Source organism: Caretta caretta, chromosome 11 (genome assembly GCF_965140235.1).
Source record: "Caretta caretta isolate rCarCar2 chromosome 11, rCarCar1.hap1, whole genome shotgun sequence".
Lineage (NCBI taxonomy): Eukaryota > Metazoa > Chordata > Testudines > Cheloniidae > Caretta > Caretta caretta.
Window position 1 is genome coordinate 27,936,657 of NC_134216.1, and position 23,552 is coordinate 27,960,208.

Sequence of the window (23,552 nt, forward strand, 5' to 3'; positions counted from 1 at the left end):
CCTTCAAACTCATCAGAACATTTCTTTCTTTTAAGAGTATCAGCCTTGAAAGCATACTCCTGTCTGGACAAAATTTTGCGACTTTGTGCCAGAAACATACAGCAAATCTTAGAAACCCAGGAATTCCAGCTATCTTAATTTTCTTCAATAAGTCTTTGACAAAGGTACCAACCCAGTGTCATTGCACATCAGGTGTCTGCCCTTAGCAGTGTGACATTTGTAGGGTTTAGGGGCCATCTGGTAGAGGACCCCCAGGTAGATTCCTTAGGGCAGTCCAGTTAGCCAAGTGGGCAACTAGACCTCTTTATCCCGAGTGGGACTTGCCATTTGTACTGAGAGCCCTGACAACACCCCTGTGAACCACTGGTGTCAGTGTCACCATTTTATTTGTCAATGAAGACTTCTTTCTCATAGCCATCATGTCTGCCAGGCAAATGTCGGAGCTCCTGGCGCTTTCTATGCAGAAACCTTACTGCATGGTACATGAGGACAAGGTGGAGCTCAGGACTCTGGGATCATTTGTCCTAAAGGTGAACTCTTCTTTCCATAAAGAAAAGGAGTACTTGTGGCACCTTAGAGACTAACCAATTTATTTGAGCATGAGCTTTCATGAGCTACAGCTCACTTCATCAGATGTGAAGTGAAGTGAGCTGTAGCTCACGAAAGCTCATGCTCAAATAAATTGGTTAGTCTCTAAGGTGCCACAAGTACTCCTTTTCTTTTTGCAAATACAGACTAACACGGCTGTTCCTCTGAAACTCTTCTTTCCATGCTTCCCAAAAGAGGGTTCTACCTTCATTCTGTCTGACACAACACCCCAGCAAGGAGAAGTGGCGCACATTAAATGTCAGAAGCACTCTGAAAATTTACCTGAAATGTAGAGTCCATGAGGAGAGCAGGGGTCCTGTTGTATTCTTCCATCCAAAAGGGCAAGGACTCGGCAATAGAAGACTTGGAAGCACTAAGTAATAAGATCACACATTGTGGAAGCGTAGAAGGCTTCCAGAGGTTCCTGTTCCAGAAGGGATCAGTGCACACATTCTGCAAACTCTGGGGACTTGGAGGACAAAACAAGCTAATACATCCACAGCAGACACTTGTTTGTGAAGCACTACAAGGTGGACTTCCTGTCCTCTGCAGAGGCATCCTTTGGCAGGAAAGTGCTGCAGGTGGTGGCCTGTAAATGATTTTGCCCTCAGAGCAAATAATTCAGATGAGGAAGGACACTATTTTTCCCTTTTTTACCTTTTCTATAACTTTTCCTACATCTGTTCAGTGCTCACTACTTCACAGACTTCAAGAACTGTGGAAGACACAGAGTTGCAAAACGGAAAATTTCTCACAATAATTTTCTTTCTGCTAGCAGCATCTCCCACAATTCTGTCCAGATATTAAGTGGCAACATTACCATATGACTGTTGATCTTTGGTCCAATGTACATAGTAATTTTGTTATCTCTGGAATATTGTGATGCAAGTTTTACAGCTTGGAAATAACTCATCTTGGAGTGAGCGGAGGGAGCAATGGCCAGATCATGCAGCTCCAAAACTCTGATCTGCTTCTGTGAACTGCAGCGAGTGGCGAACAGTCCAGACATCAAGAATTGTAAGAGACACAATTAACAGAAAGGAGACTATTGGTAAGGAAGCGCTGTTCTCCAGGACCATGATGTGGCAACCAGAAACCACTGGTCCCCAGAACATGAGTGAGTTTGTGCTGAAAATATACAGGTAACATAGCCAAAGGAGAGGCTTCAGTCTTCTAGAGATATTCGTCAGGCTGCTCGGTCCACTTTGCTGTAAAATTTAACCTGCTGATAAATGGAACGTAGCCATTTTCATATTGGACCATTAGACCACTGGTACCTGTCTGATGGGCCAGCACTGATGGGGGGAAGTTAATTAATTTGCCCATAATTTCTTCCCAAACCCCTCAGTTAGAGATTAGCTAATGCCCTGAAGTATTATGTGCCTTTCAAACTTGTTGGTTTAAAAAAATCATACTAATGTAACTGAAGTTTTTGTTATCCACATGAATGTGTCTATTTCTTTTCTGAATTCTGTTTAAAATCTTGGCCTCAACTATAGCTTGTAACAGTGGAATAAAGATCTTTGAATATGTATAATTCAAGGATTTACGACAAGATTGTGTTGTAGCAAGATTGTGTTTAATATGCAGATCATTTCACTGCTCTTGACCCAAAGTTAATGCATCAATCATACTGCAGAAATGTGAACTTAAAGCTGTTTTCCTGTAAATTAGTGACTACTGACACCACCACAATCAGATGAAAAAAACATGCATCAGTGCTCAGCAAGCAGGAGAGAGGAGAGGCTTTTTCTGTATTTACTTGTGGCTGGTTTGAGATGTTGAGTTTACATGTTGCTTATTGGGAACAATAAATGTATTCAAACATTTTTAGAACAGCATAGAAAAATCTTAGGGTGCATGATAGGAAAACCAGTAAAACCACAAAGATGCAGACTTTTTAAAATTATATTTGAATATTGTGAAATTCAACTGGATTCTAAACCAAAAGGTACTCAGAACCCTTCGTGTCAAAATTTTGCTTGCGTAAAAATAACTTAGGGAAGATGGCATTGTAATAGGTTTTTATGAACAAGTCCAGTCCTAAAAAGATAGTTTGGAAGAACACAGTGCTCTAGGGACTACTAGTGTGTTAGCAAACATTCTCATCAGAAATGAATTGTAAATGTTTTTTTAAACATTTTGTTAATATATATATTTTTTTCAGAATGACAATTCATAAGACACCAACAAGTGGGGAAAACAATAGGCACTTTAGAAAGGGTTGAATTTATAGTGGCCAGTCTGATTTGTGGTTTTAAAAAAAAAAAGTGCCGAGGTGTTTTGACCATGTAGATATGCTTTAGAGAAGATCTAATTTTCATTTAGACAGCTTCTACATAGTTGGCTGGAAGCATGCCAGTCTTGCCAGTCCTCTGTACAGTCCCATACATCCAGCCTTCATCAATAGCTTGGACATTTACAATTGCATCCCCATCTTTGAAGGAAACTTCATCAGCATCAGATGCCATGTAGTCATACATGGCACGGTATGTCTTCTATTTAAAAAAAAAAAAAAAAAAAGTCATTATACTAAGAGGTTAAAGAAAGCCATAACTTGCCACAAATTGTTCAACAGGTTATAAGGCAGCAGTGTACCACCTAAGGATTCAATTTCATACTCTTTATGCCTGTAAATATTTAGCCTGATTCTCCCTCCACTCCTCCCCAATAAATAAACTCTGTAGTTTCCAGCCATGTATTCCATGTCTGCCTAACTTGGGGTGGGAGAAAAGGTTAGTTTGGAGGTCACACTGCACAGTCTGTAATGTCCATTTCATGAAGGAGGCTGGAGCCCAAAAAAAGGATGCCCTATCTTAGTGTATCATTTGGGCAACTTTAAATGGCAGACTTGTACAGAGCTCTAGCTGCCAATTTTAAGCTGCCTTCTCCTTGTAGAACTCTTGCTGAGGGCAGCACTATACACACCTTGCATTGCCCCTGGAATGGTCCCCCTGGCCACAGCTAGAATTCGTCATTTAATTTGCACACCCTCAGCTAATGGTAATAAATGTGGGCCCTGGCTTTAGGTTTAAAAAGCAACCCCTAGAGGGTGAGAAGACTAATCTGTAATTTTCAGGTCTGGGCTGGAGCTCATGCCATTCCTGCTTATGTATCGTTTTGCCCAGGCCTTCCACTGTATGTCTGTGTAGAATACTGGCACATCTGCTGCTGAATCAGTTTCTGCACGTGGCATGCCTTGGAGGTCCCTGAAGCGTTGATGAGCACCTATGTTGTTCAATCTGTCCAAACTACTTAAACTTGGGGAAGCCAAACCTGTTATCTAGGTCACAGGAGATTTCAGATGCTGCAGTCAACAGAAGGCCTTTGGTGCATAAATGGCACGAGCTCTAAACTGAGCCTGTTTATTCAGTACGGCCACCATAGGGAAAAGGTGAAAGTGGCTAAGGAAAATCACACAACCATTAATTGTACTGTAGCTAGTAAAACAACTTGGGACTGACAGTCCACAAAGAATGTCATCAATTTTACTTACACCTGTGGTAGATGGGTGAGAGGGAACGGAAGACACTGTTGTCAGCTGGGTGGCAACAGAAGATGATCTTTGTTGTGGCAGTTCTATAGTTTTAGCTTGTTTGTAAGCCACTGCAAAAGAAAAGAGTGTTTAAATGGTAAATGATTTGGAGGATTATTTCTCTCTCCCTCCCCGAGTTTTTCCAGAGCTGAGAACTTTGCATACAAATAGTATTTTTAACATGAATAAAGTTACTTGGTCAAATCATCAGCTGTGGAAATCTGTTTAATGTCATTTAAACCAATGCCAATGTACATCAGCTGAGGTCTCAGCCACTGTCTCAAGATTGTATAGTTATGTTTTTGTAATGGCTAAAATGTATTGTTAGGGTTTTTTAAATCAAACCTTTCATCTGAGTATTGTGAACGGTGTTCAGATATTTAAAAGGGCCGTAATATCTACCTCACAGGGTTATGAGGTTCAAAGATTGGACCAGTTGTTTCATATGTCTGGGCCATATGTGTCACAGTCTATTGCACAGCTGGGAATAGAACCCAGGAGTCCTGACTCTTAGTACTATTGCTTTAACCATCTCTGAAGTACTGCAATGATGCACTGTAATATCTTTTCTCTGAGGTTTCAAAGCTGAGGGATGTGAGCCAAAAATTCCCCAGTGTAGGAGTTAAACATCCCTTCCCACTCATATAATCCCTCCCCTTTATAGGGGGAGGGGCTACTCAGTCATTGACCCCATGCTTTCATATCATAAGGGATGTGTCAACTTCTCCCTCCCCCAGTCCATTCAGCCAGCTTGTGCCACCTCCTCCCCTGCTGCTTCCTGGACAGCAAGAGAGTGAGAGAGACACGCTTAGGGAGAAAGGGTTCCTGGTATAGGTGAGCTAGTCATCAGGACTCGCAGCAGGCAAGTGACCCAGTATAGTCCAACTAGAATGTCTTCCTTTCTCCAGGCAAGGCCCTTGTTGTCCCACTTCTTTAGCCCTTAAGAACTGTCCTGTCCCTATGTTGTTAAATACCCCAGAATTAGGAAATGTCCTCATGGTTAACACCATCCATCGCTCTATTGACATTTACTTGCAGGTTAGATGAAGCACTAATGAGAATGAGGTAGGGCACTATCTTACAAAATGCGAAGGAGAAGTGAGACTGGGCAACCCGAGTCTTTTTCATCCTGAGATCTTCCAAGATTTTGTTCCCTTCCTACCTGTTGTAGTTGTGGTGAAGAGGCCTCCATTGCTGTAATAAGACAGGTGGTGATCAGCACCTTCTGAATGCTCAGATTTCTCATCCCCGGCGCTGACGCTTAAGGCACTAGCAGAGCGGGATTGCTCTCGGCTGCGGCGCTGGGCTTGGACTGGAGGAGGAGAACAAGCAGAAACCAGACTGAGTGCCTGGACCTATTTACCTCAGTGGTACTCTTGTTACTAAAGGCCATATTTTTCCCTAACAGTGCATTACTATTGATGTAAGTGAAGTTATGGTGGTGTACAGTAAGCTGGAGAGAATCTGGCATGGTAGGTATAAGCACCTAACAAAAGTTACTCGCATTCTAAATATTACTTTGCTGGTTAGAAAGCTAATGGAGAAACCACACAATTAGGTTTCAGAGTAGGATTCTCAACTACACATACAGCTGCAGTGCTACTGAAGGGGGACCAGGGACTTCATGATAGAATTGTAGCCTAACTGAATAAAAATATTGCTCTTTGTATTTAAAAAAAAAAATTAGGAACATCACAATTGTGCCTGTTTGTTTTCCAACATTCTCTCCTGCTGCACCTACTTCTCCCTCTAGTTATAGGGCAAGGTGCTCTACTTCTCCATGTTCCCTTTTCTGTACCTGTTGGATGGTACTTACATTGCCAGCATTTAACTATCACTTTCTTTGGAATAAGCAAAATGTGGTATTTTAAAAGCACTTGGGCTCAGTTAAGTTATTAACATGATAAATCAAAATGAGCAGGGCCATTTATAAATATTAATGAAACCTGAAGCTGAACACAACTCCCTTTTGGTTGTCACTCTTACTAGATTGGAATTTTCCAAACCATGGAGGATGCAATATGTATTCATAAATCAACCTCCGTCCCCACCTAAGTAACACAAAGCTGGGTCAGCGTTGCTGAACATTTTTCTTATTAGTGCTTGCAGTACAGAGCTTTCTCTAAAAATGAAAGGGAGTAAGAAAAAGAAGACTAACCGCTCTGCAGGCATTTCATTTTAGATAAGTAATGAAAGAAGCACATTTGATAAGCTATAAATACAGTGATTTAAGCCAGCAGTAGACAATACAAACAATCCAATGCATCTGTGTTAAAGGCATAATATACATGTATATACTTGGGGTTGAATAATGTGTTTTCTGAAGATTAGCAAATCAAATATCCAGTTACCTATGTGTACAACTAGATAAGTTTAAACATATAGCCATGTAGGCTTGGATTTTAAAAGGCAATTCCTGTTGTCTTTCAGTGGGAAGTTGGTCCGTAGGTGGGTTTGAGAATTCTAGCCCTATTTAATAAAGTGCTTCCAGAAGTCAGCACGGAAATCTATTCAGTTGTATTCCTTAACCTGCTGATGGAATTCAGTCTTCGTTGGATAGTAGGTAGAGAGTTGACCTATCTAAAAACATACATTTCAAGTAACAACACATTTGACAACACGCTGCGTTGAACAGAACATCTGGTCAACAGCAGCTATTGTGGGACACACCAGAAATCATGTGTAAGCTTCTAGACTGAATGTTGTCTTCTGCTGGGTCATAGTCAAAGACTGATCCAGGATTAGTGCGCCACACACGAAGACCTGAAAGAGAAATGTACTGTTTTTACCAACTATCCAAAAGTCCACTTACATCTTGAACAGGAAAAGAATAGGAACATAAGAGGTTCCTATATGCAGTAATTTTGTCTCTTGAAGCTGAATATGTTTGAAGGCCATAAGAGAAGTTTGAGGAGAACTTAAAACCATGCTTCTCAAATCTGGCCATAACACAGACCAGATAATTGTGCAAGGCCCATTTCCTTATTACTCTATCAAGTGATGTCATTGTACAGTAACAGATTTGCCAAAAGCGTCTCCAGGATCTGCAAGGATATGTTCATATGTGCTTAGAAAGAAATTAACACGATTTTTTAAAATCAATATGAATTATGATCTTCCTATGTTAAATTTAGAAAGACCTGGATCAAACAGTAGGTTTCCATATTGCACAATGTGTAGCTAATATTGCCCATTGCAGAGAGCTTTGCAACGTTTAATTTGTTGAAGGGTGACTAAAATAGCTCAAAGTAACGCTGACTAATGAATCAAACAGGATGCAACAGCTGGAAATTAAAGCTAGGCAAATTCAGACTATTCAGAACACTACTTATGTAGTATTCCCTCTAATTTTTTCTATCCATGTGCGGAATGAATTTGATGTGCACCAATAATGTGTGGCTGTGCGCCACCAGTAGAAACAAACATTTTTTTGGGGAGGGGGGGGTAAAGTTACCATAGGGATAATTACTCCAGTCAGACATTTGAGAATTCACTACTCAAAGAATTAAATTTAAGCATGAGAGAAATAAAATTATGAAATGCATAGACCAGTCAAAAAACTAAAGTAACAGCACTTTGAAAGAATAAAATTACAGAAAATATATGTGCATTGCAGGAAATACCAAGTAGTAACAACAACAATTTGTTGGGATGTGAGTCTGAAAGAGCATTTGTGTGTGTGTGAGAGAGAGAGAGAGAGAAAGAGCTAGTGTGTGTGTGTGAGACACAGAGACGGGGTATGTGTGTGAGACACACACACACAGATTGTGCTGGCTGCTGGGCAAGTCCATGAGAGACTGTACTGTCTCTTTAAAGCACTCACACCAGAAGGCTCAGACCATGGCAGCTGAGCTCTCCTGCTCCTGAGCCTTGTCCCCCTCCCTGGCTCTGTGGAGATGGGATACATGGGCAAGGGGGAGGGAGATACCCTGACATAAGCTCCACCACTTCCCCTTCTCCCTCACAGAGGGTCCCAGGAGCAGCTGGCCAGGTGCTTCGAGGCAGGAGCAACATGGGCAGGGGCACCTGAACACACACCATGGTGCGCGGCTCTGCTAATTAAGTGTGCGGCACTTGATTCACTCCTGGGCTGCCGCACAACCATACAGCTTAGCGTGAACACAGGACATAAGGTGTATATTTTTATTGGTGAGAGTAATTAACCGTTAGAACAGTTTACCAGGGACTGTCAATCACTGACAACTTTTAAATCAACATTGGTTGTTTGTCCTCAAAGACTGTGCGATTAATTATTTTGGGGATGTTCCATGGCCTGTGTTATACAGGAGTTACAAGGCCTGTTTGAGTTTTACATGGGGCAGAAGAAATGCTCTCAGTACCGCTATGCAGTGTGAGTGCAGAATACCTGTGATGATCTCTTGATCCTGGTCCACTCGTTTTTGCTCCATTTCTACAACTTTTCTTTGAATGCCTCTGTAGTGAATATCACTGAAGTCCTGCATGTTCTTTTTCACACGTTCTGTAATGGGGTCAGTAACCACAGGCGTGAAGCTACCTTTGTGTTTTTCAAAATCTTCATGGTATTTCACCTACAATTAAAAAAAAATAAGACATGTCCATTCCTCTGCAGAGTAGCTACTCTTGGTATTTCTGCTTGCCTTGAATTAATAGCTAGTAGATATGTGCATTGGCATCTCTGAGTTCTGAAAGCCAAGAGACAGGGAAATCCTGTATCCCTTGTGGATTCTATAAAGGATAAACTCAGTACAGCTTTTGCTGTTTAAATATGGCAATCAAAGTCACCATAGACGCATTATCCATGATGTAACAATGCCGATCGCTCAAGACCTGAGTTAAATTTTGATTACATCACTTGCCAGCCTTCTAAAAAAAAAGGAAGCCTTACTGTAGAGATGTGTCGCTGGGTCTCTCGTACACGCCTCATTTCAGGGGTATCCAATACATAGGCTGCTTTGCCTTGCACTTGTTTCCTGAAACTATCTGAATAGAGAACCTACCAAATGAGAAACAGGGAGTGACGGTGAGTCAGTACTTCTGCCTCTGAATTCTCAGAGACTCTTTGCACGAGTGACGAGATGAGACAAAATGAATGCAGACATGCTGGAGAGAACCTCTAGGCCACGATGCTAGTTTAGTTATTGCGACATGGCTCACACTGGCTTTTGAAAGGCACGGTATAAGAACATACCTCAAACTTTTTGCTTTTCACTAAGTAAAAGATCTTTTCATCTGAAGTCTTTTAAAGGCAAAGTAGTGGTGAAAGCCTGATTAATTTTGTTAGATGAGTATGTAAAAAATTGCTGCCTTGGTAAACAAAGGCCAGAGCTGAACCTTAGACAGTATTTTGGGCCATATTCTATCATTTATGGATTTGCAACTCATTGACTTCATGAAGTTATCAATGAGTAGTGGAGAAAATAATTAGGCCCATCTTATCCTTCTAATAGTCAATTACATTTGGGGGGATGGGGTGGGAGGGGGAATACCTGCCTTTCTTCATGAGCCCTAAGACCATTCTTTGATTATACCTGTGGCCTAATCCTGCAAACCCTTATTCACTTAAGTATTCCCGATATTAGGATCTCAAAACCGTGTTGATAAGGGCCATATAGGTTCAGTGATACTATTTGCATGTGTAAGCATTTGCAGGAGAGGGTATGACAAGTCTCAGCTGTCTTGAGTAACAGCTTATGGGGGGGGGGGGGGGCGTTACTGCCTGTAGGAATGAATACAGTTTATGTAGAATACAAGCTACTATCAAAAAACAGTAAATATCCATAATGCTGAAGAATGTCCATTATGCATCTCATACCATATACGTGTTTTAAACACAGAGGATATTACCAGGAATTTAGATGGTTAAATTTGTTATTTGACGTCAAATCATTATTTAAAACAAGGAATCAAATGAAATTAGAGAGCCAGTTAAAACAAGGAGTGAAACACTCCAGGAATTAGAGTTATATTTTAGTATCATTTTAAAACTTCAAAACTAGGTAAAGAAGTTAATATTTAGATGTTTTTAAGTTGAATGAGGAAAGGACTAAATGATTTATAATGTTAAAATGTTATTTTGTAGCTTATTTATTTGTCCTAACAAATACCGAGCTAATGTTTTCTTGATTGCGTTTAGCTCTCTCCATCTCTGGAGTGATAGGTGTCGGAGTTCCTTTTCCCATGTGCTCTTTGTACAACACCTATAGCACACAAAAAAAGTGTCCAGAAGTCAAAGACTAGACAATTGTTGATGAATCATGGTGTAAATGGTGTTATTGTTTAATCATACTCATCACTGCATGGATATAAGGATATCAGGAAGTAAAGCAGTTAAAACGTTATCTGATTATGCAAAAAGTAAAATAATTATTTCAAAAGGAAAAAAAAGGCAAGTTGAGAAAATTGGGGTAAAATTAGAAGCAGAACAAAGTTTTTGAGGCTTGTTATTTTTTTTAATATAAGGTTGTTCCTTTCAATACCAAGCTAATGTTTTCTTGATTGCGTTTGACTCTCTCCATCTCTGGAGTTATAGGTGTCGGCGTTGCTTTCCCTACGTTTTCTTTGTACGCAACCTACAGGTTATAAAGAAGTATCCAAAAAACAAAAAAAAATGTACAAGTGAATTTTTTTAAACTATTACTTTTGTAATAGTAAATTTTATTGTGTTAATAGGAAAAATCCCTCTGGAAAAAATATTTAAAAAGTTAATAAAATCAATGCTTGTCATTTTAAAAAGCCAATTAAAATTACATTTAAAAATGTGGGGGAGAAACAAAACTAGTCAGATGAAAGGTATTTTTAAAAAATGCACTGTCACATCACATTTTATTTTCTCAAGACAATACCGAGCTAATGTTTTCTTGATTGCGTTTGACTCTCTCCATCTCTGGAGTAACAGGTGTTGGGGTTGCTCGCCCCAAGTTTTCTTTGTATAATACCTACGGGATACAAAAGACGTATCCAGAAAAAACAAGTTACTTATCAAATTTTAAAAACCATGACTTGTTATGGTACACAGCACTGCATGAATGCCAAACATCTAAAGGGACATGGATGTGTAAGAGCAAGAAAAAAAACTGGAAAAAAAGATTATTAAAAATTAACTTTTCATATTAAAATAGAAGGGCTCTATCCAGCTGCAAATATTTACGGTACTGCAGGATGCACAAGCTCTGGGAAATTGTCTGTGCCCTCGGCAGACCCTAGTCAAGAAAGAGGTTGCTCCAGGAGACCTGAAAAATGAGTCCCTAACTCCCATGCACCACGTCACTGCCTTCATGTATTATGCAAACCTTAAGAGGAGGGTTGGAGGAGGAATTGCTGTAGGAGGGGCAGTTGGTCAGAGGGTCTTCGGTTCTCAAGCACCTGAACTGGTTGTAATCTGAACTCCAATGAAACTCCATTGACTGAACCTTCCCACAGCTGCCCTGGTAGGATCACAGTGGGTGGTTGGTGGCTTCCCCAGTGAAGACATCCCTTCTTACTACTTTCTCCACTAAATCACCATTTGGGGAGGATTCCTCTCCCTGTCTCTGTTTTGAAGATGTTTATTTCTCTGGCTGATTGACACCAGTCAGCGAAATTAAAAACTGACTCCAGGAGCAGATGTTCTGTAAATCTCGCTGCATCATTCCCAGGACCCTGACGGCTGTATATGGAAATCTGAGACTTCATCCCTTAAAAGGGGCAGGTTGTACAGTTGTGCAATTCCAGTTAAGGCAATGGAAAGACTCCCACTGATTCTAATACGACCTGGATCACGCCCTAATGTTTAAGCCCGTGTGATTCTCAGTGTTTCCTAGATACTGTCAACTACTTCCAACTCCCACAGAGGTCTAGAATATGTCACCAGGTCAGTTCCTAACTGGATTCCGTGGAACAATAGGGAGGAAGTGCTGTTGAGCTTGTATAGGCCAGCAGCCACAGAGACTGTTAATGTCTGGATAGAGCCCTACGGTCACAGAGCTAGATTATAAAACAATCCTAAAATTCCAGGAGCAGACTGTTAACACTAAAGTTTTAGGAGCAAAAGAAATTATTATGCAAACAGAGTCATATCTAACATTTAAAGCTGAAAAAGCCTTTCTGAAATTTGTTAGTGTTATTTTATTAAAAAATAGGAGCAAAGGGGGAAAAACTTTATTTTATAGGTACCGAGCTAATGTGTTCTTGATTGCGTTTGACTCTCTCCATCTCTGGAGTGACTGGTGTTGGGGTCGCTTTCCCCACGTGTTCTTTGTACAAAACCTACATGATACAAAGGAGTATCCAAAAATCATAAAAAGGCAATGACAATAAAAACAAGAGCTTCTGAATTATCACATTTAGAAAGGGTTACTTTTTGGGGCCCATTCCTGATTCCAGTAAAATCAGTAAGTGCTTTGTGATTGATCTAACTGGCTACAGGAATGGCTCCATTAAGGAATCAGCACTTCATGAAAGCAAAACAGCTTAGTAGAATAAGGAGTCTGGAAGGGTTAAACAAAAACAAAAAACCAAAAAACCACTGTTTATTGAAAAAAGAAAGTCAATTAAATTGTTGCTCTAATAAAATCCTAGTACCAAAGGATTAAAGATGAGACTGTGTAGCTTATTTATAAGTGTAAAAAGTAGGAATTTTATGGCAAGAGGTGAATTCACATCCATTTTAAAGTTAGAAAGCATAATTGTTAAAACCTCTAGTGTTATGTTAAACATTTAAGATCTTAAAAAGAGTGTTTTTCCTGCTAAAAATACCGAGCTAATGGTTTCTTGATTGCGTTTGACTCTCTCCATCTCTGGAGTGACTGGTGTTGGGGTAGCTTTCCCTACATTTTCTTTGTACAACACCTGTGAGACATAAGAAAGCAGCCATAGAAAGCAGCAGTAAATAAAACTCCATTTGTTGACAAGTTGGAAGCCTAGGGCATGTTCTATCTTTTCATGCTGTAAGAAAATGCATCTGAGGAAATATAGATCTAACATTGCTTTTTAACCACAAAAGAATTCTTTGAACAAATATTGTGTTTTAACAAGACCACAAAAAAGCAGTAGCTGAGGCGGTTACGAAAATGGATGATGGTAAAAAAAAAATTAATGTAAAAGTTTCAGCGAAAATCAAGATTGAAAAGTAAAGAAGGGCAAATGATTAAAAGTTCTCAAGATTAGAAATGTGGCATTAAAAATGTTTTTAAAAGCAACAACATCAGAACAAAAATAGGTTAAAATAGTGGGAGGTCAGTGTCATTTGTTAAAAAAGTTCATTTTGAAACAGAGTTAATGGGAACTTTTTGCTTATCAGAAATACCGAGCTAAAGTTTTCTTGATTGCGTTTGACTCTCTCAATCTCTGGAGTGACAGGTATGGGGGTTCCAGTCCCCAAGTTCTCTTTGTACAAAACCTGTGTGGTAATGAAGCATCCAAAAAAAATCAGAAAAGCAACAATTAATAAAGCACCACATTATGTCAGGTATTAAGTCTAGTTGGTCTGATTCTGCTTCTCTGTACACCCAAAATCCTGGCTGAATGCCATGAAAGGTTTGGCTGTGCAAAGAGTAGGGGCTCAAGACCAGATAATTCTAATGTCTTATTGTGGAATATGTATTGAATCCACCAGAGAATGGTTTTCTTGGCAAACACGGATCAAAAACTAAATCTGATTACACGAGAAAGTTTTATGACTACCTCTCACTCTATCCTATTGGAGATTCAGACCCATGTTCCTTGCATGGTGAGTGACAGGTACAACAGAGATTTTTAAAAATATCCAACAAGAGAACAGACAAAAAAAAAAAAAGAGGTTCAAACAAGGAGTAAAGTGATTAACATTATTGAGGATTATACAAATAGTAAAGTTAGGAAGAAGATTAAGTAAGTAACAGTCACTGTAAAATTGCAGTAAAATGATGGAAAGAGGATGGTCTTATTGGTATAAGTTAATTACGTGAAAGGGATAGGGTGTGTGGTTTTTGTTTTCTTTATAATGATTAAAATGTGCATTTTAAATGGAGTTAAAGGAAATTTTTTTCTTTTCAAAAATACCGAGCTAAAGTTTTCTTGATTGCGTTTGACTCTCTCAACCTCTGGAGTGACAGGTGTTGGGGTTCCTGTCCCCAGGTTCTCTTTGTACAACACCTGTGGGGTAACATGGAAATAGCCAAAAAAAAAAAAAAAGCAAGAGTCAATAATATCCTGTGTGCCGGCAGAAAGGGAGAAGTGTGAGGGATACAATTTTTTCACAGCCATCCTGGACTAAAAGCAGGACAAATTAATGAAATAAAAGCTGTAGCGTCATTGTACTACACAATATATTGTGATCAATTTTGATGGAAAAAGGGGTTTTTATTTATGGATCACATGAAATATCTCGGGTTAAAGGGTATTTTAGAGTTTAAAATGTTGCTTAAAAAGGAATGAAGGGATTTTTCATAAATAATGAAATAACATTTTCTTGATGGTATTTGACCCTGTGTTTCTGGAGAGAGAGACATTGATGTTCCTCCCCTAAATTCTCTATAACATGTGCAATGAGGAGGAGTCATAAAAAAAAAATCAATAAAATGGTGCCTAGAGTTAAGATTAAGGAATCTTGCTGCCTTATTCTGAAAAGGGCACAGGGGTTACATTAAAAAGAACGCATTTGGGAATGGTACTGGAGAAATACTTATTTAACATTGCTGTCTGATTACATGTGAAATTTCTCTCGAAGAAATGCAACTATGCTGGCAATTTTGACCCATAGGACCAGAGCTTCAAATGAAGGTATGCCAGATTCCACAGACAAGGATTCAACTCAGAGTCTTTGCACCATGAGAGATAGGTAAGGATGGGACGAAAGGCATCTGACATGACAGAAAAGAAACAGTCTGCTCCTAAATACTAACTAACTAACTAAAGCCCTTGCAGAAATACTGAGACAGACTCTCAGCAGTCTAAATTGGTGTAGTTGCATTGAAATTATACAGATTTATATCAGCTGAGGTTTTGGCCAAACATGTCTTAATTGTTATGTGCATTAAACCAGAAAAAAATCAAGGATTGAGGTAATTATTTTTAAAAAAGCCTGTTATTAGAAAAAAAATAGCTAACAACGTTCAGGATTATCTAAACCACAAAACATAGGAATAGGAATAAGGTATCAATCCCTGAAAACTTCAGTAAAAGATGGGGGAAAGGATGGTTTTATCAGTATAAGTTGATTACAGGGAAAGGATAGCAGTATAGTTATTTTGGTAAAGGTTAAAACATTTAAAAATGAGTTAAAGGAAACTTTTTTCATTGGAAAAATACCAAGCTAAAGTTTTCTTGATTGCGTTTGACTCTCTCAATCTCTGGTGTGACAGGTGTTGGAGTTCCTGTCCCCAGGTTCTCTTTGTACAACACCTGTGGAGTAACAAGGATGTGTCAATAATACTCCACTTGATGAAGGTAAGTGTTGAGCATAAGGAATACAATTTTTATGTCTACCAAATCCACTCTGCACCAAAAAAGCAGGAAGTGTTAATGAATAAGCTAGCTAAGATCAGTGTTATACAGGAATTGTGATAAACTCGGATGGAATTCTTTAGACTTGCAGAAATACCATATCTTATTTTTTACGTGCACTACAGTGGAAAAAAGGGGGATTGAGGCTTTCAAAAACAAAAGTGCTACATTAAAAATTCAAAATAGTTCTAGTTTTTTAAAAGTTAAACACAGGTTTGGAAAATAGAGGGGTGGAAATGGTGGTTAGGAGTTCCTCAGAATTACATAACTCATAAAAAGTACAAAAAAGAAATAAGTAATAATCACTGAAAATTGGAAAGACGATGGTCTTATTTTTATAAGTTGATTACAGGAAAGGAAAAGGGTGGAACTTTTATAAATGTTTAAAAGTTCATCTGAAATGGAGTGAAAGGTAGCAATTTTCTTTTAAAAAAATACCAAGCTAAAGTTTTCTTGATTGCGTTTGACTCTCTCCATCTCTGGAGTGACAGGTGTTGGGGTCCCAGTCCCCAAGCCCTCCTTGTACAACACCTGTGTGGCAACAAGGAAGTGTCAAAGAAAAAGAAGAAGCAAGTCAACAAATCTCTACTTAACATCATGTATATGTTAAGCATCAAGAATCCAATTTTTATATATCAATCCTGACCCCAAACTAGGAAAAGTTAAAGGGAAAATGAGCTAATATTGATGATTATGCAGTATTTGTGACCTCAGCTATGCACCCACAATTCCCATCAATAAGAGATGCTTGGGGAAATATGAAGGCACAAGTGGGCCAGGTTCTGATTTAATTTATTTCATTGTAAATCTGGAGTGATTTCACTGATTTTAATGGATATCTCCAGACTTGTACCAGTTTAAATGAGATCAGAGTAGCTTGTGGTAAGTACATGTATCAAAAAGTGTAACTACATTGTATTCTCCTAAGTGGCATAAGAATCTGAAGTCAGGACAGATTTTCAAAACTATGGTGTTTGAGCCGGTATAAAATGAATTCAAACCTCCCCCCATATAAACAGGGACACAAAAAAGTTAATAATAATAAAAAAGCATCATGATGTAAAACTCATGAATTGTGGATGGCAATTCGAATGGAATGTATTAGGACCAGAAGAATTTATCCTAGAGGATTGTGAGTACTATAATTAATCTTCATTATGTATGTAATTCTCTTCCTCTCTGGAACACAGCAATGCTGCCCCGGGTCTGTTTACAAAGACCTGCAGGATACAAGAAAAGCATCCAACACGGCAACAACAAAAGAAAGACATGTCATGTTCTAACTACATTCTATTGCTTTAAAGAAAGGTTAGGTTTTATTTTACATTTGCACTGCACTGACATGGTGATGCAAAGGCTATTAGAAACATCTACTGTGTTATTGAGGAAGAGGATGGGAATCCACTCTGAACATCACGTTTTGCAATGGGGGAAATATATAAGGAAATGTGGTAGGGTAAATATGGTTAAAATTTCACAGAAGGAAATATTTATAACAACTACGTTAGACTGGGATGGAAAATTAAAATGCCGTACTAGGATGGTGACAGGTTTAGTGGTTCAGTTAAAAAAAAGGGCTGTGATTCAAAGCCCTGTGAAGGGTTAAAGGAAGAAATTTAATATGGAGGAGTTAATGGAGGAGTTATCGGGATTGTTGTTTTCTTTTGGAAATACCGAGCTAACGATCTCTTGATTGCGTTTGACTCTCTCCATCTCTGGAGTGACAGGTGTTGGGATCCCAGTCCCCAAGCCCTCCTTGTACAAAACCTGTGAGGTACAAGAAAGTACTCAAACCAGGCAAGGTTATTAAATCTGGCTATGTGATGAGCAGTGTTTAGTAACAGTATTGACTATTCCACACTTCTAGAGGTGAATGCTAAAGGCAGCTGCATGGTGGTTGATTATTCCATAAATACTCAGAAGCTGGTGAGTTAAACTTAAACAAACAGACAGAGGGAAAATGCCATGTTAATTTCACTGCTGACCTCCAGGTGTTTTTTTGTTTTGTTTTTAATGCATATAAAATTGTAAATCACTCAAAAGGTTAAAAACACAACGGGAATGGCAGGAGATGAGTTAAATATTTCATGTTGGTAGTTTTCTTCTAAATCATTGAAGAAACAAAGAATGGTTGTTAGGATGTTATTGTGAAAGGATGAGTTGTTTTATTTATTTGAGAAATACCGTGCTAATGTGTTCTTGATTGCGTCTGACTCTCTCTATCTCTGGAGTCATAGGTGTTGGGATTCCTGTCCCAAGATCCTCTTTGTACAACACCTGCAGAAGGAACATAAGCACCCACAGAGGTGATGAGAAGACTGCTCACTTTTCACAGAAACCTAACCGAAGCTGGATATGTAATTTGTTTGGATTACATGTAAATATGTGCACATTTTATTTTGGCTGCAGGTTTGTGTTTTTAAGGCCCTGGTTCAAGGTAGTTGGACAGGCATCTAATTTTAAGTACATGAACATACTGAAGTCAATGGGATTGCCCACTTAAAGTTACACACATGCTTAAATGCATAGCTGATCTGGGGTCTAAAACTGTTGCAGTTCTTCAAAAAAAACCACATTGATTTGGTTTTGAAAATTCCCATGTGCTACTTTTCCTGTAATTAACATTTTCAGAGAGAGAAATGTTATATTATAGTGTCAACATATGACTAAAATTCTCAGAGGCTTGTGTAGTACATTTTGAAAGCACTGTATAGAGACTTAGCAATGGGGCTCCACTGCACATGAAGTGCCCTTTCAAGATTTACCCTGTCTTACCTATTAATAATACTCTAGTCCCTCCATTTTGTTTTAGTTTTCTGATGAGAAAGCGCATCCGAATTTCAGCTCTCATACAGTTAGATTTGTCTTCATTTGTAATTATTTGACCAAATAATTGCTTGCATTTTCATGAAAGGAAATTGCATATAAAATGCCTCAGTCCAAAGTCTGATCATAAGAACCAGAACTACAATTATGTTAGAGATGTAACTTGTAAATCACTAAAATGGATGTACATACTGCAGTATATGCCTTCAGTATGCCACCAAAACCAGAAAATGGTTAGAATATATGGTAAATAAAGCATTCAAAGCATGAGAAGCAAGAGATGAGGTAAATCCAAGGTTAGCAAACACCAGTGTAGTTTGAAAATATAACCAGATTATGCAAAACTGAACTGTAAAAAACAATTAGTACCAGAAGGAGCTCAGAGGGAAATGGTGGGACAGGGGACAGGAAAGGGAAAGTTATTACTTAAAGGTTACTTATACTCACTTATAAGGACTTTGCCATCACTCAAGATAACTCTTTTGTGGTGAATAACTGAGGTATCAATAAGCAAAGGACCACATCTGCTCATGAGTCTACATGCAATGCTCTCACTGAAGTTAAGAGGAATGTCACCTAAAAATCAGTAGCTCTTTAACAACAGAGTAACAAAGAAGGCCAAGATGCTGTTTATACTCAGAACTGTAACTGGATTTTGTGACAATTAATATGGCTCCAGATACTTTTAGTGAGATTTCCCTCCAACCATTCACAACACTGCAGAATTGTTTAAGAAACTACCTGACCATTTTTTTGTTCTTAACCACCTATTTAGAATTAAATCAGCGAAGTGGCTGAGTTTATCAAGCTCCAAGCTTGAGTAGTGAAGAAAACTGGATTCTAGTACCCTGCTGTTGCTCATAAAGATTGAGAGGTACATTCTCTCTTCAACAGGCAACAGCCATTAATGCTAAGGGAGGTTAAAGCTTGAGCTCTACAAAGGGCATACCTCCCTGAAAGTCCTAGTTGGAAATGACAGCATTTATTAGAAAGGAAAGGAGGACTATTTAGTAATGCAAGCATAGTGTTATGACTGTGCAGGTCACACAGATGAGTGCAGAAAATATCAGCCACTACCGAGCTGATGTGCTTCTGTGTCTCCTTCACACGTTTCACTTCTGGAAGATCAGAAATTGGAATTCCTTTTCCAATACTTTCCTTATATTTAATCTGCAAAGTCACATACATTCAAAAAACAAAAATACTTAAAGCTCATTAAACATATGTATATGGTAACCAATTACATGACAGAACAAAGAATCAGATCATTTAGAACTTACTGAAACTTAAAGCATTACATACATCCTTCTGAGACCCAGATTTCAATAAATTCTAATGGAATAGACAGGAGCAGAGGGTTTCTCTAGGGCACAGATGATGAATCTTTTGGCTCTCAAGTCTTTAAAAGAGCCAGAATTGCCATGGCATCAGAAACCAATCAACCAATAATTGAACCCAGAGTAAAGAGGAAGACAATCTTAGCTTCTTAAAGTAAAATGTTCAAACCTGAGCCCAAGATTTGGGCATCCAACTTGAGACACCTTCAAGAGGGCATGGTATTTTGAAAGTGCTGATCACATGACTGCTAAAATTTGGGCCTAATTTGAGATGTATCACTTAGGCACCAAAAAAATGAAGGCAGTCAAAATTGCTAGTCACTTGAAAATCTTAGCCTAAGTGCCTAAAGTTAGGCACCTAAATCCATATTTAACTACCGAAACAGAATTAGCCTGATTTCCAAAGACTTTGAGAACCTGCAGATCCCACTCATTTCAATAGGACCAGAGATGTGTCTGCACTTTTGACCAACAGAGCAATCCAGTTTAAAAGCAGGTCTCTGCTTTTAAAGCATTCCAGTCCTTTTCACAGTAATGCTGTGAGCAGAGGGAATCTCAGCTACAGTTGAAGCTACCATTAATAGCTCAGTTTCATAATACTGTGGACTGAAACTGATTTTTAACATAAATCTAAATACACTGAACAGACCTGTAACCTTGCTACTTGCTTTCTATATGAATGTAGGTGTTCAAGTTTTGGATTTATGAAACATATCCTATCCAACATGGGTCAGGCTGCACACAAGAGTCAATTTAAAAAAAATTAGTTTTGTCTCCTTTTTTTACAAGATGCAAAATAAAAGACACCCCTCAAGAACAAATTTCTCCCACCATCATCAAGCAAACATTCGAATGAAGAGGCAAGCTTTAGTATCCCTTGCCCTAATATGACATCAGCATTAAAAGCATAAACTGTATGTAGGCTAAATACTTACAATTGCATTTGCCAACATGCATAAATAAATCCTTATTCATCCTTTAGAATATTAAAACTTTTATGTAAAGTAAACTTGATATAAAAATGTGTTAAATTACATGTTTGGGGAGAGATTATAATTAGAATGAGCACTTCCATGTTTTAGAAAAGGATTATAATTAGCATATTGTTAATCATTAGAAAGATTTTCCTAGTAAGAGCTATCCCAAATATTGAAGAAAATAAAACTTTAAAAGTTGTTAGGAAACTATTTTTTGACAAATGGTAATAGGCAAAGGTTCTAAAATAACCCTTAATGTCATCAGTAATGCCAAAACTGCTGTTAGCACCAGATAAGGAAACGAGCGCGAAAGAGGAAATTATTTGAGTTGTATTAGCACAGGTAGAGTGTTAGAAATCCATTGTTTTGTACCGTGCTAATTGCGTCCTGGGTTTGTTTAATTCTCTGCATCTCAGGTGTCTTTTCAATAGCTGTTCCTGTTCCAATATCTTCTTTATATAAAATCTTAATATTCAGAAACAAAACAACAAAGTTAAGCACAGAAAACACAATATTGTCCCTCCTAGAGAGTGACTACAAAACATCTGAAAGTGGGTGGGCCAAACTAATATACAAAGGTACAGGCTCATAGCCAATTCTGAGCTCTATCTGTAACTGGTGCAAAATAAGGCCGGTAAAGTTTACTTTGCCTATCTTGAAGAGTCTCTCCTACTACAAGCAGTGACCCTTGTGGAAACAAAGGGTTTGGGTCATTTTTATTTGCAGTAGCACATTTTATGGACAATAGTATTCAATTTTGCAGCATTTAGTTTAAGACTGAAATGTATCACTCTCCAGAGTTTGGACAGACTTCTGTTGTTAAACGTACAATGTGACCAATGTGAACATGACACAAGGAAAATACTTAACTCCTTAAGATAAATCATGTGAAATGTGAAACAAACCAGGACAGACGTAGTTCATTTACTGTTAAAAGGTGACATTTGCATCACATCAAGATTGTTGCACTCCAAGCTCACAGCACTAGATGGCCATTGGCCAGATGACAAAATAAGGGTGAACACTAATAATACTGCACACAGGATGGCTTAACTGTCAAAACAGAAAGTGAGTGAGACGTTCGCGCAAGCAGCAACAGATATGACAGGTAGTAAAAGTCAGCGAACCATAAGTGTAAAATTAGTATGAAACACTAAAGACCTGAGGCTGCAAATTCTCATGCACATGCTTAACTCAGCTCCACTGAAGTTAGTAAGGCTACACGTGGACATAAGTGGATACAAGAAAAGTTCTAAAAAGTGTTTTTAAAATATTAAAATGGAGCTATTTGAGTTAGCATTGAACATGTGTAAAATAAATATACCGAGCTGAAATTCTTCTGGTTTTCTTTAACACGCAGTATTTCTGGTGTATCTTGTACCACTATAACTTTTCCTTTACTGTTCTTTGCATCCCACTGGTAGTGAAGCTATTAAAAAAAGGAAAAGAAAGATGTGGTTAGGATATCAACTCTAGTCCATAAGAGTTTACTCTTGTCTTTTTAAAAGCTTTCTTTTTTAAAGATAGAAGATAAAAGATTTGTCAAGGATATATTCTGAGGAGACTTTTAAACGTCATCACATGTGGTGGGATTTTTTACAATCCATGAATGTAAAATATACTCTCCCAGATTGCAGCTAATCAGAATAAAAATAGTAATAGAGTCTTAAAATTTAAAAAAAAATTCTAGAAAGGTGACTACTGCGAACTAGGGAAAAATCACACCATTGAAAACTAATGCCTTCCACCAGGCTCAACAGGTGGGAAACTTAATAATACCAGCACTGAAGTGGACAGCCCCAAGAAACAGGAGGATGTGAATGCTAGAGGAACGCAGGGATGATCCATCCTACTCGGAAGAGGGGTTCTCTTCCTTCTATTGGCCAACCAGAGGCAGCTGGGAGTTGATTGCTTTGCTTCCCCCTCCCACCCTTTTAAATGTAAATTTGTCCCCACCTCTGTTTGGTCATGATTCTCGGACCAATACACAGCTGTGGCCCATGTTTCAGCCTCAGGGTCTTACAGGTAGTATAGCTACATGGTGTGGATGCAGTCCACATAACACATGGAGAGCTGAATATGTGGCCACAATGGTAAATAGGATGAGAACCACTGATGTATGGCTACACTGTAGCTGGGAGTGAACGCCCCAGCCCAGGTAGAGAGACTCAGGCTAGCAGGACTCAATCTAGTGTGCTAAAAACAGCAGTGTGATCATTATGGCTCTGGCAGAGACTTGGCCTAGCCTTTCAAGTTCAGACCCAGGGTGTTGGATGGCCTTAAGAGCCCAAGCTTCTGCCCGAACAGCATCCGTACTGCTATTTTTAGCACACTAGATCAAGCCCTATTAGCACAAGGCTTGCTCCCAGCTGCAGTATAGACACACCCTGAGACCCTCTTACGCCATTTAAGCAGCTACACCTTCCTTCCTTGTATTTTGTAGCATAGGAACTGTGTTTTTTAGGAGGCTGTGGGCAAGGCCACTCTTAGGATTAATGGGGCCCCTATGCCTGAGGCAGCCCCGGCTCGCATGTGTATTTTAGATAAGGGTGGTCTTTTGAAGGATTTATTTAAAAAACTATATGTCTGAAGATCCAAGCATTTAAGGCTAAAGAGGAATACTCAGACTGTGCATCTAAAAAGCTATGCAAGGATTGTTTTAGAGATGTGATTTTATAATCTTCAGCAACACACTAATGAAATATTTTTAAAGCAAATTTTAAACTAAGATCCTGTAGACTAACATGCCCTGAATAGGTATCACAGTAATGCACAACTGGTTTTGTCAGTAAATGCAGAACCTGAGGCCTTGTCTACACTGCCACCTTAAAGTGTGGCCGCAGCAGC

The 23,552-nt window shown here is 38.7% G+C and overlaps 1 protein-coding gene across 1 annotated transcript in view; it reads right to left on the reverse strand.

Moving 5' to 3' along the window:
• Nucleotides 1–2,145: 2,145 nt before the first annotated feature.
• The window catches only part of NEB (nebulin), a 195,069-nt gene continuing 173,662 nt past the window's right edge, over nt 2,146–23,552 (reverse strand). Inside the window, exons 145-164 of the mRNA XM_075117652.1 lie at nt 22,030–22,134; nt 21,078–21,170; nt 19,469–19,561; nt 17,750–17,842; nt 17,240–17,332; nt 16,004–16,096; nt 15,371–15,463; nt 14,123–14,215; nt 13,389–13,481; nt 12,839–12,931; nt 12,257–12,349; nt 10,948–11,040; nt 10,582–10,674; nt 10,210–10,302; nt 8,991–9,098; nt 8,490–8,673; nt 6,794–6,886; nt 5,286–5,435; nt 4,085–4,194; nt 2,146–3,086 (exon numbers count right to left, since the gene is read on the reverse strand). Coding sequence (XP_074973753.1) covers nt 2,913–3,086; nt 4,085–4,194; nt 5,286–5,435; nt 6,794–6,886; nt 8,490–8,673; nt 8,991–9,098; nt 10,210–10,302; nt 10,582–10,674; nt 10,948–11,040; nt 12,257–12,349; nt 12,839–12,931; nt 13,389–13,481; nt 14,123–14,215; nt 15,371–15,463; nt 16,004–16,096; nt 17,240–17,332; nt 17,750–17,842; nt 19,469–19,561; nt 21,078–21,170; nt 22,030–22,134 — 2,133 coding nt within the window. The 3' untranslated portion in view covers nt 2,146–2,912. The remainder of the gene's footprint in view (nt 3,087–4,084; nt 4,195–5,285; nt 5,436–6,793; nt 6,887–8,489; nt 8,674–8,990; nt 9,099–10,209; nt 10,303–10,581; nt 10,675–10,947; nt 11,041–12,256; nt 12,350–12,838; nt 12,932–13,388; nt 13,482–14,122; nt 14,216–15,370; nt 15,464–16,003; nt 16,097–17,239; nt 17,333–17,749; nt 17,843–19,468; nt 19,562–21,077; nt 21,171–22,029; nt 22,135–23,552) is intronic.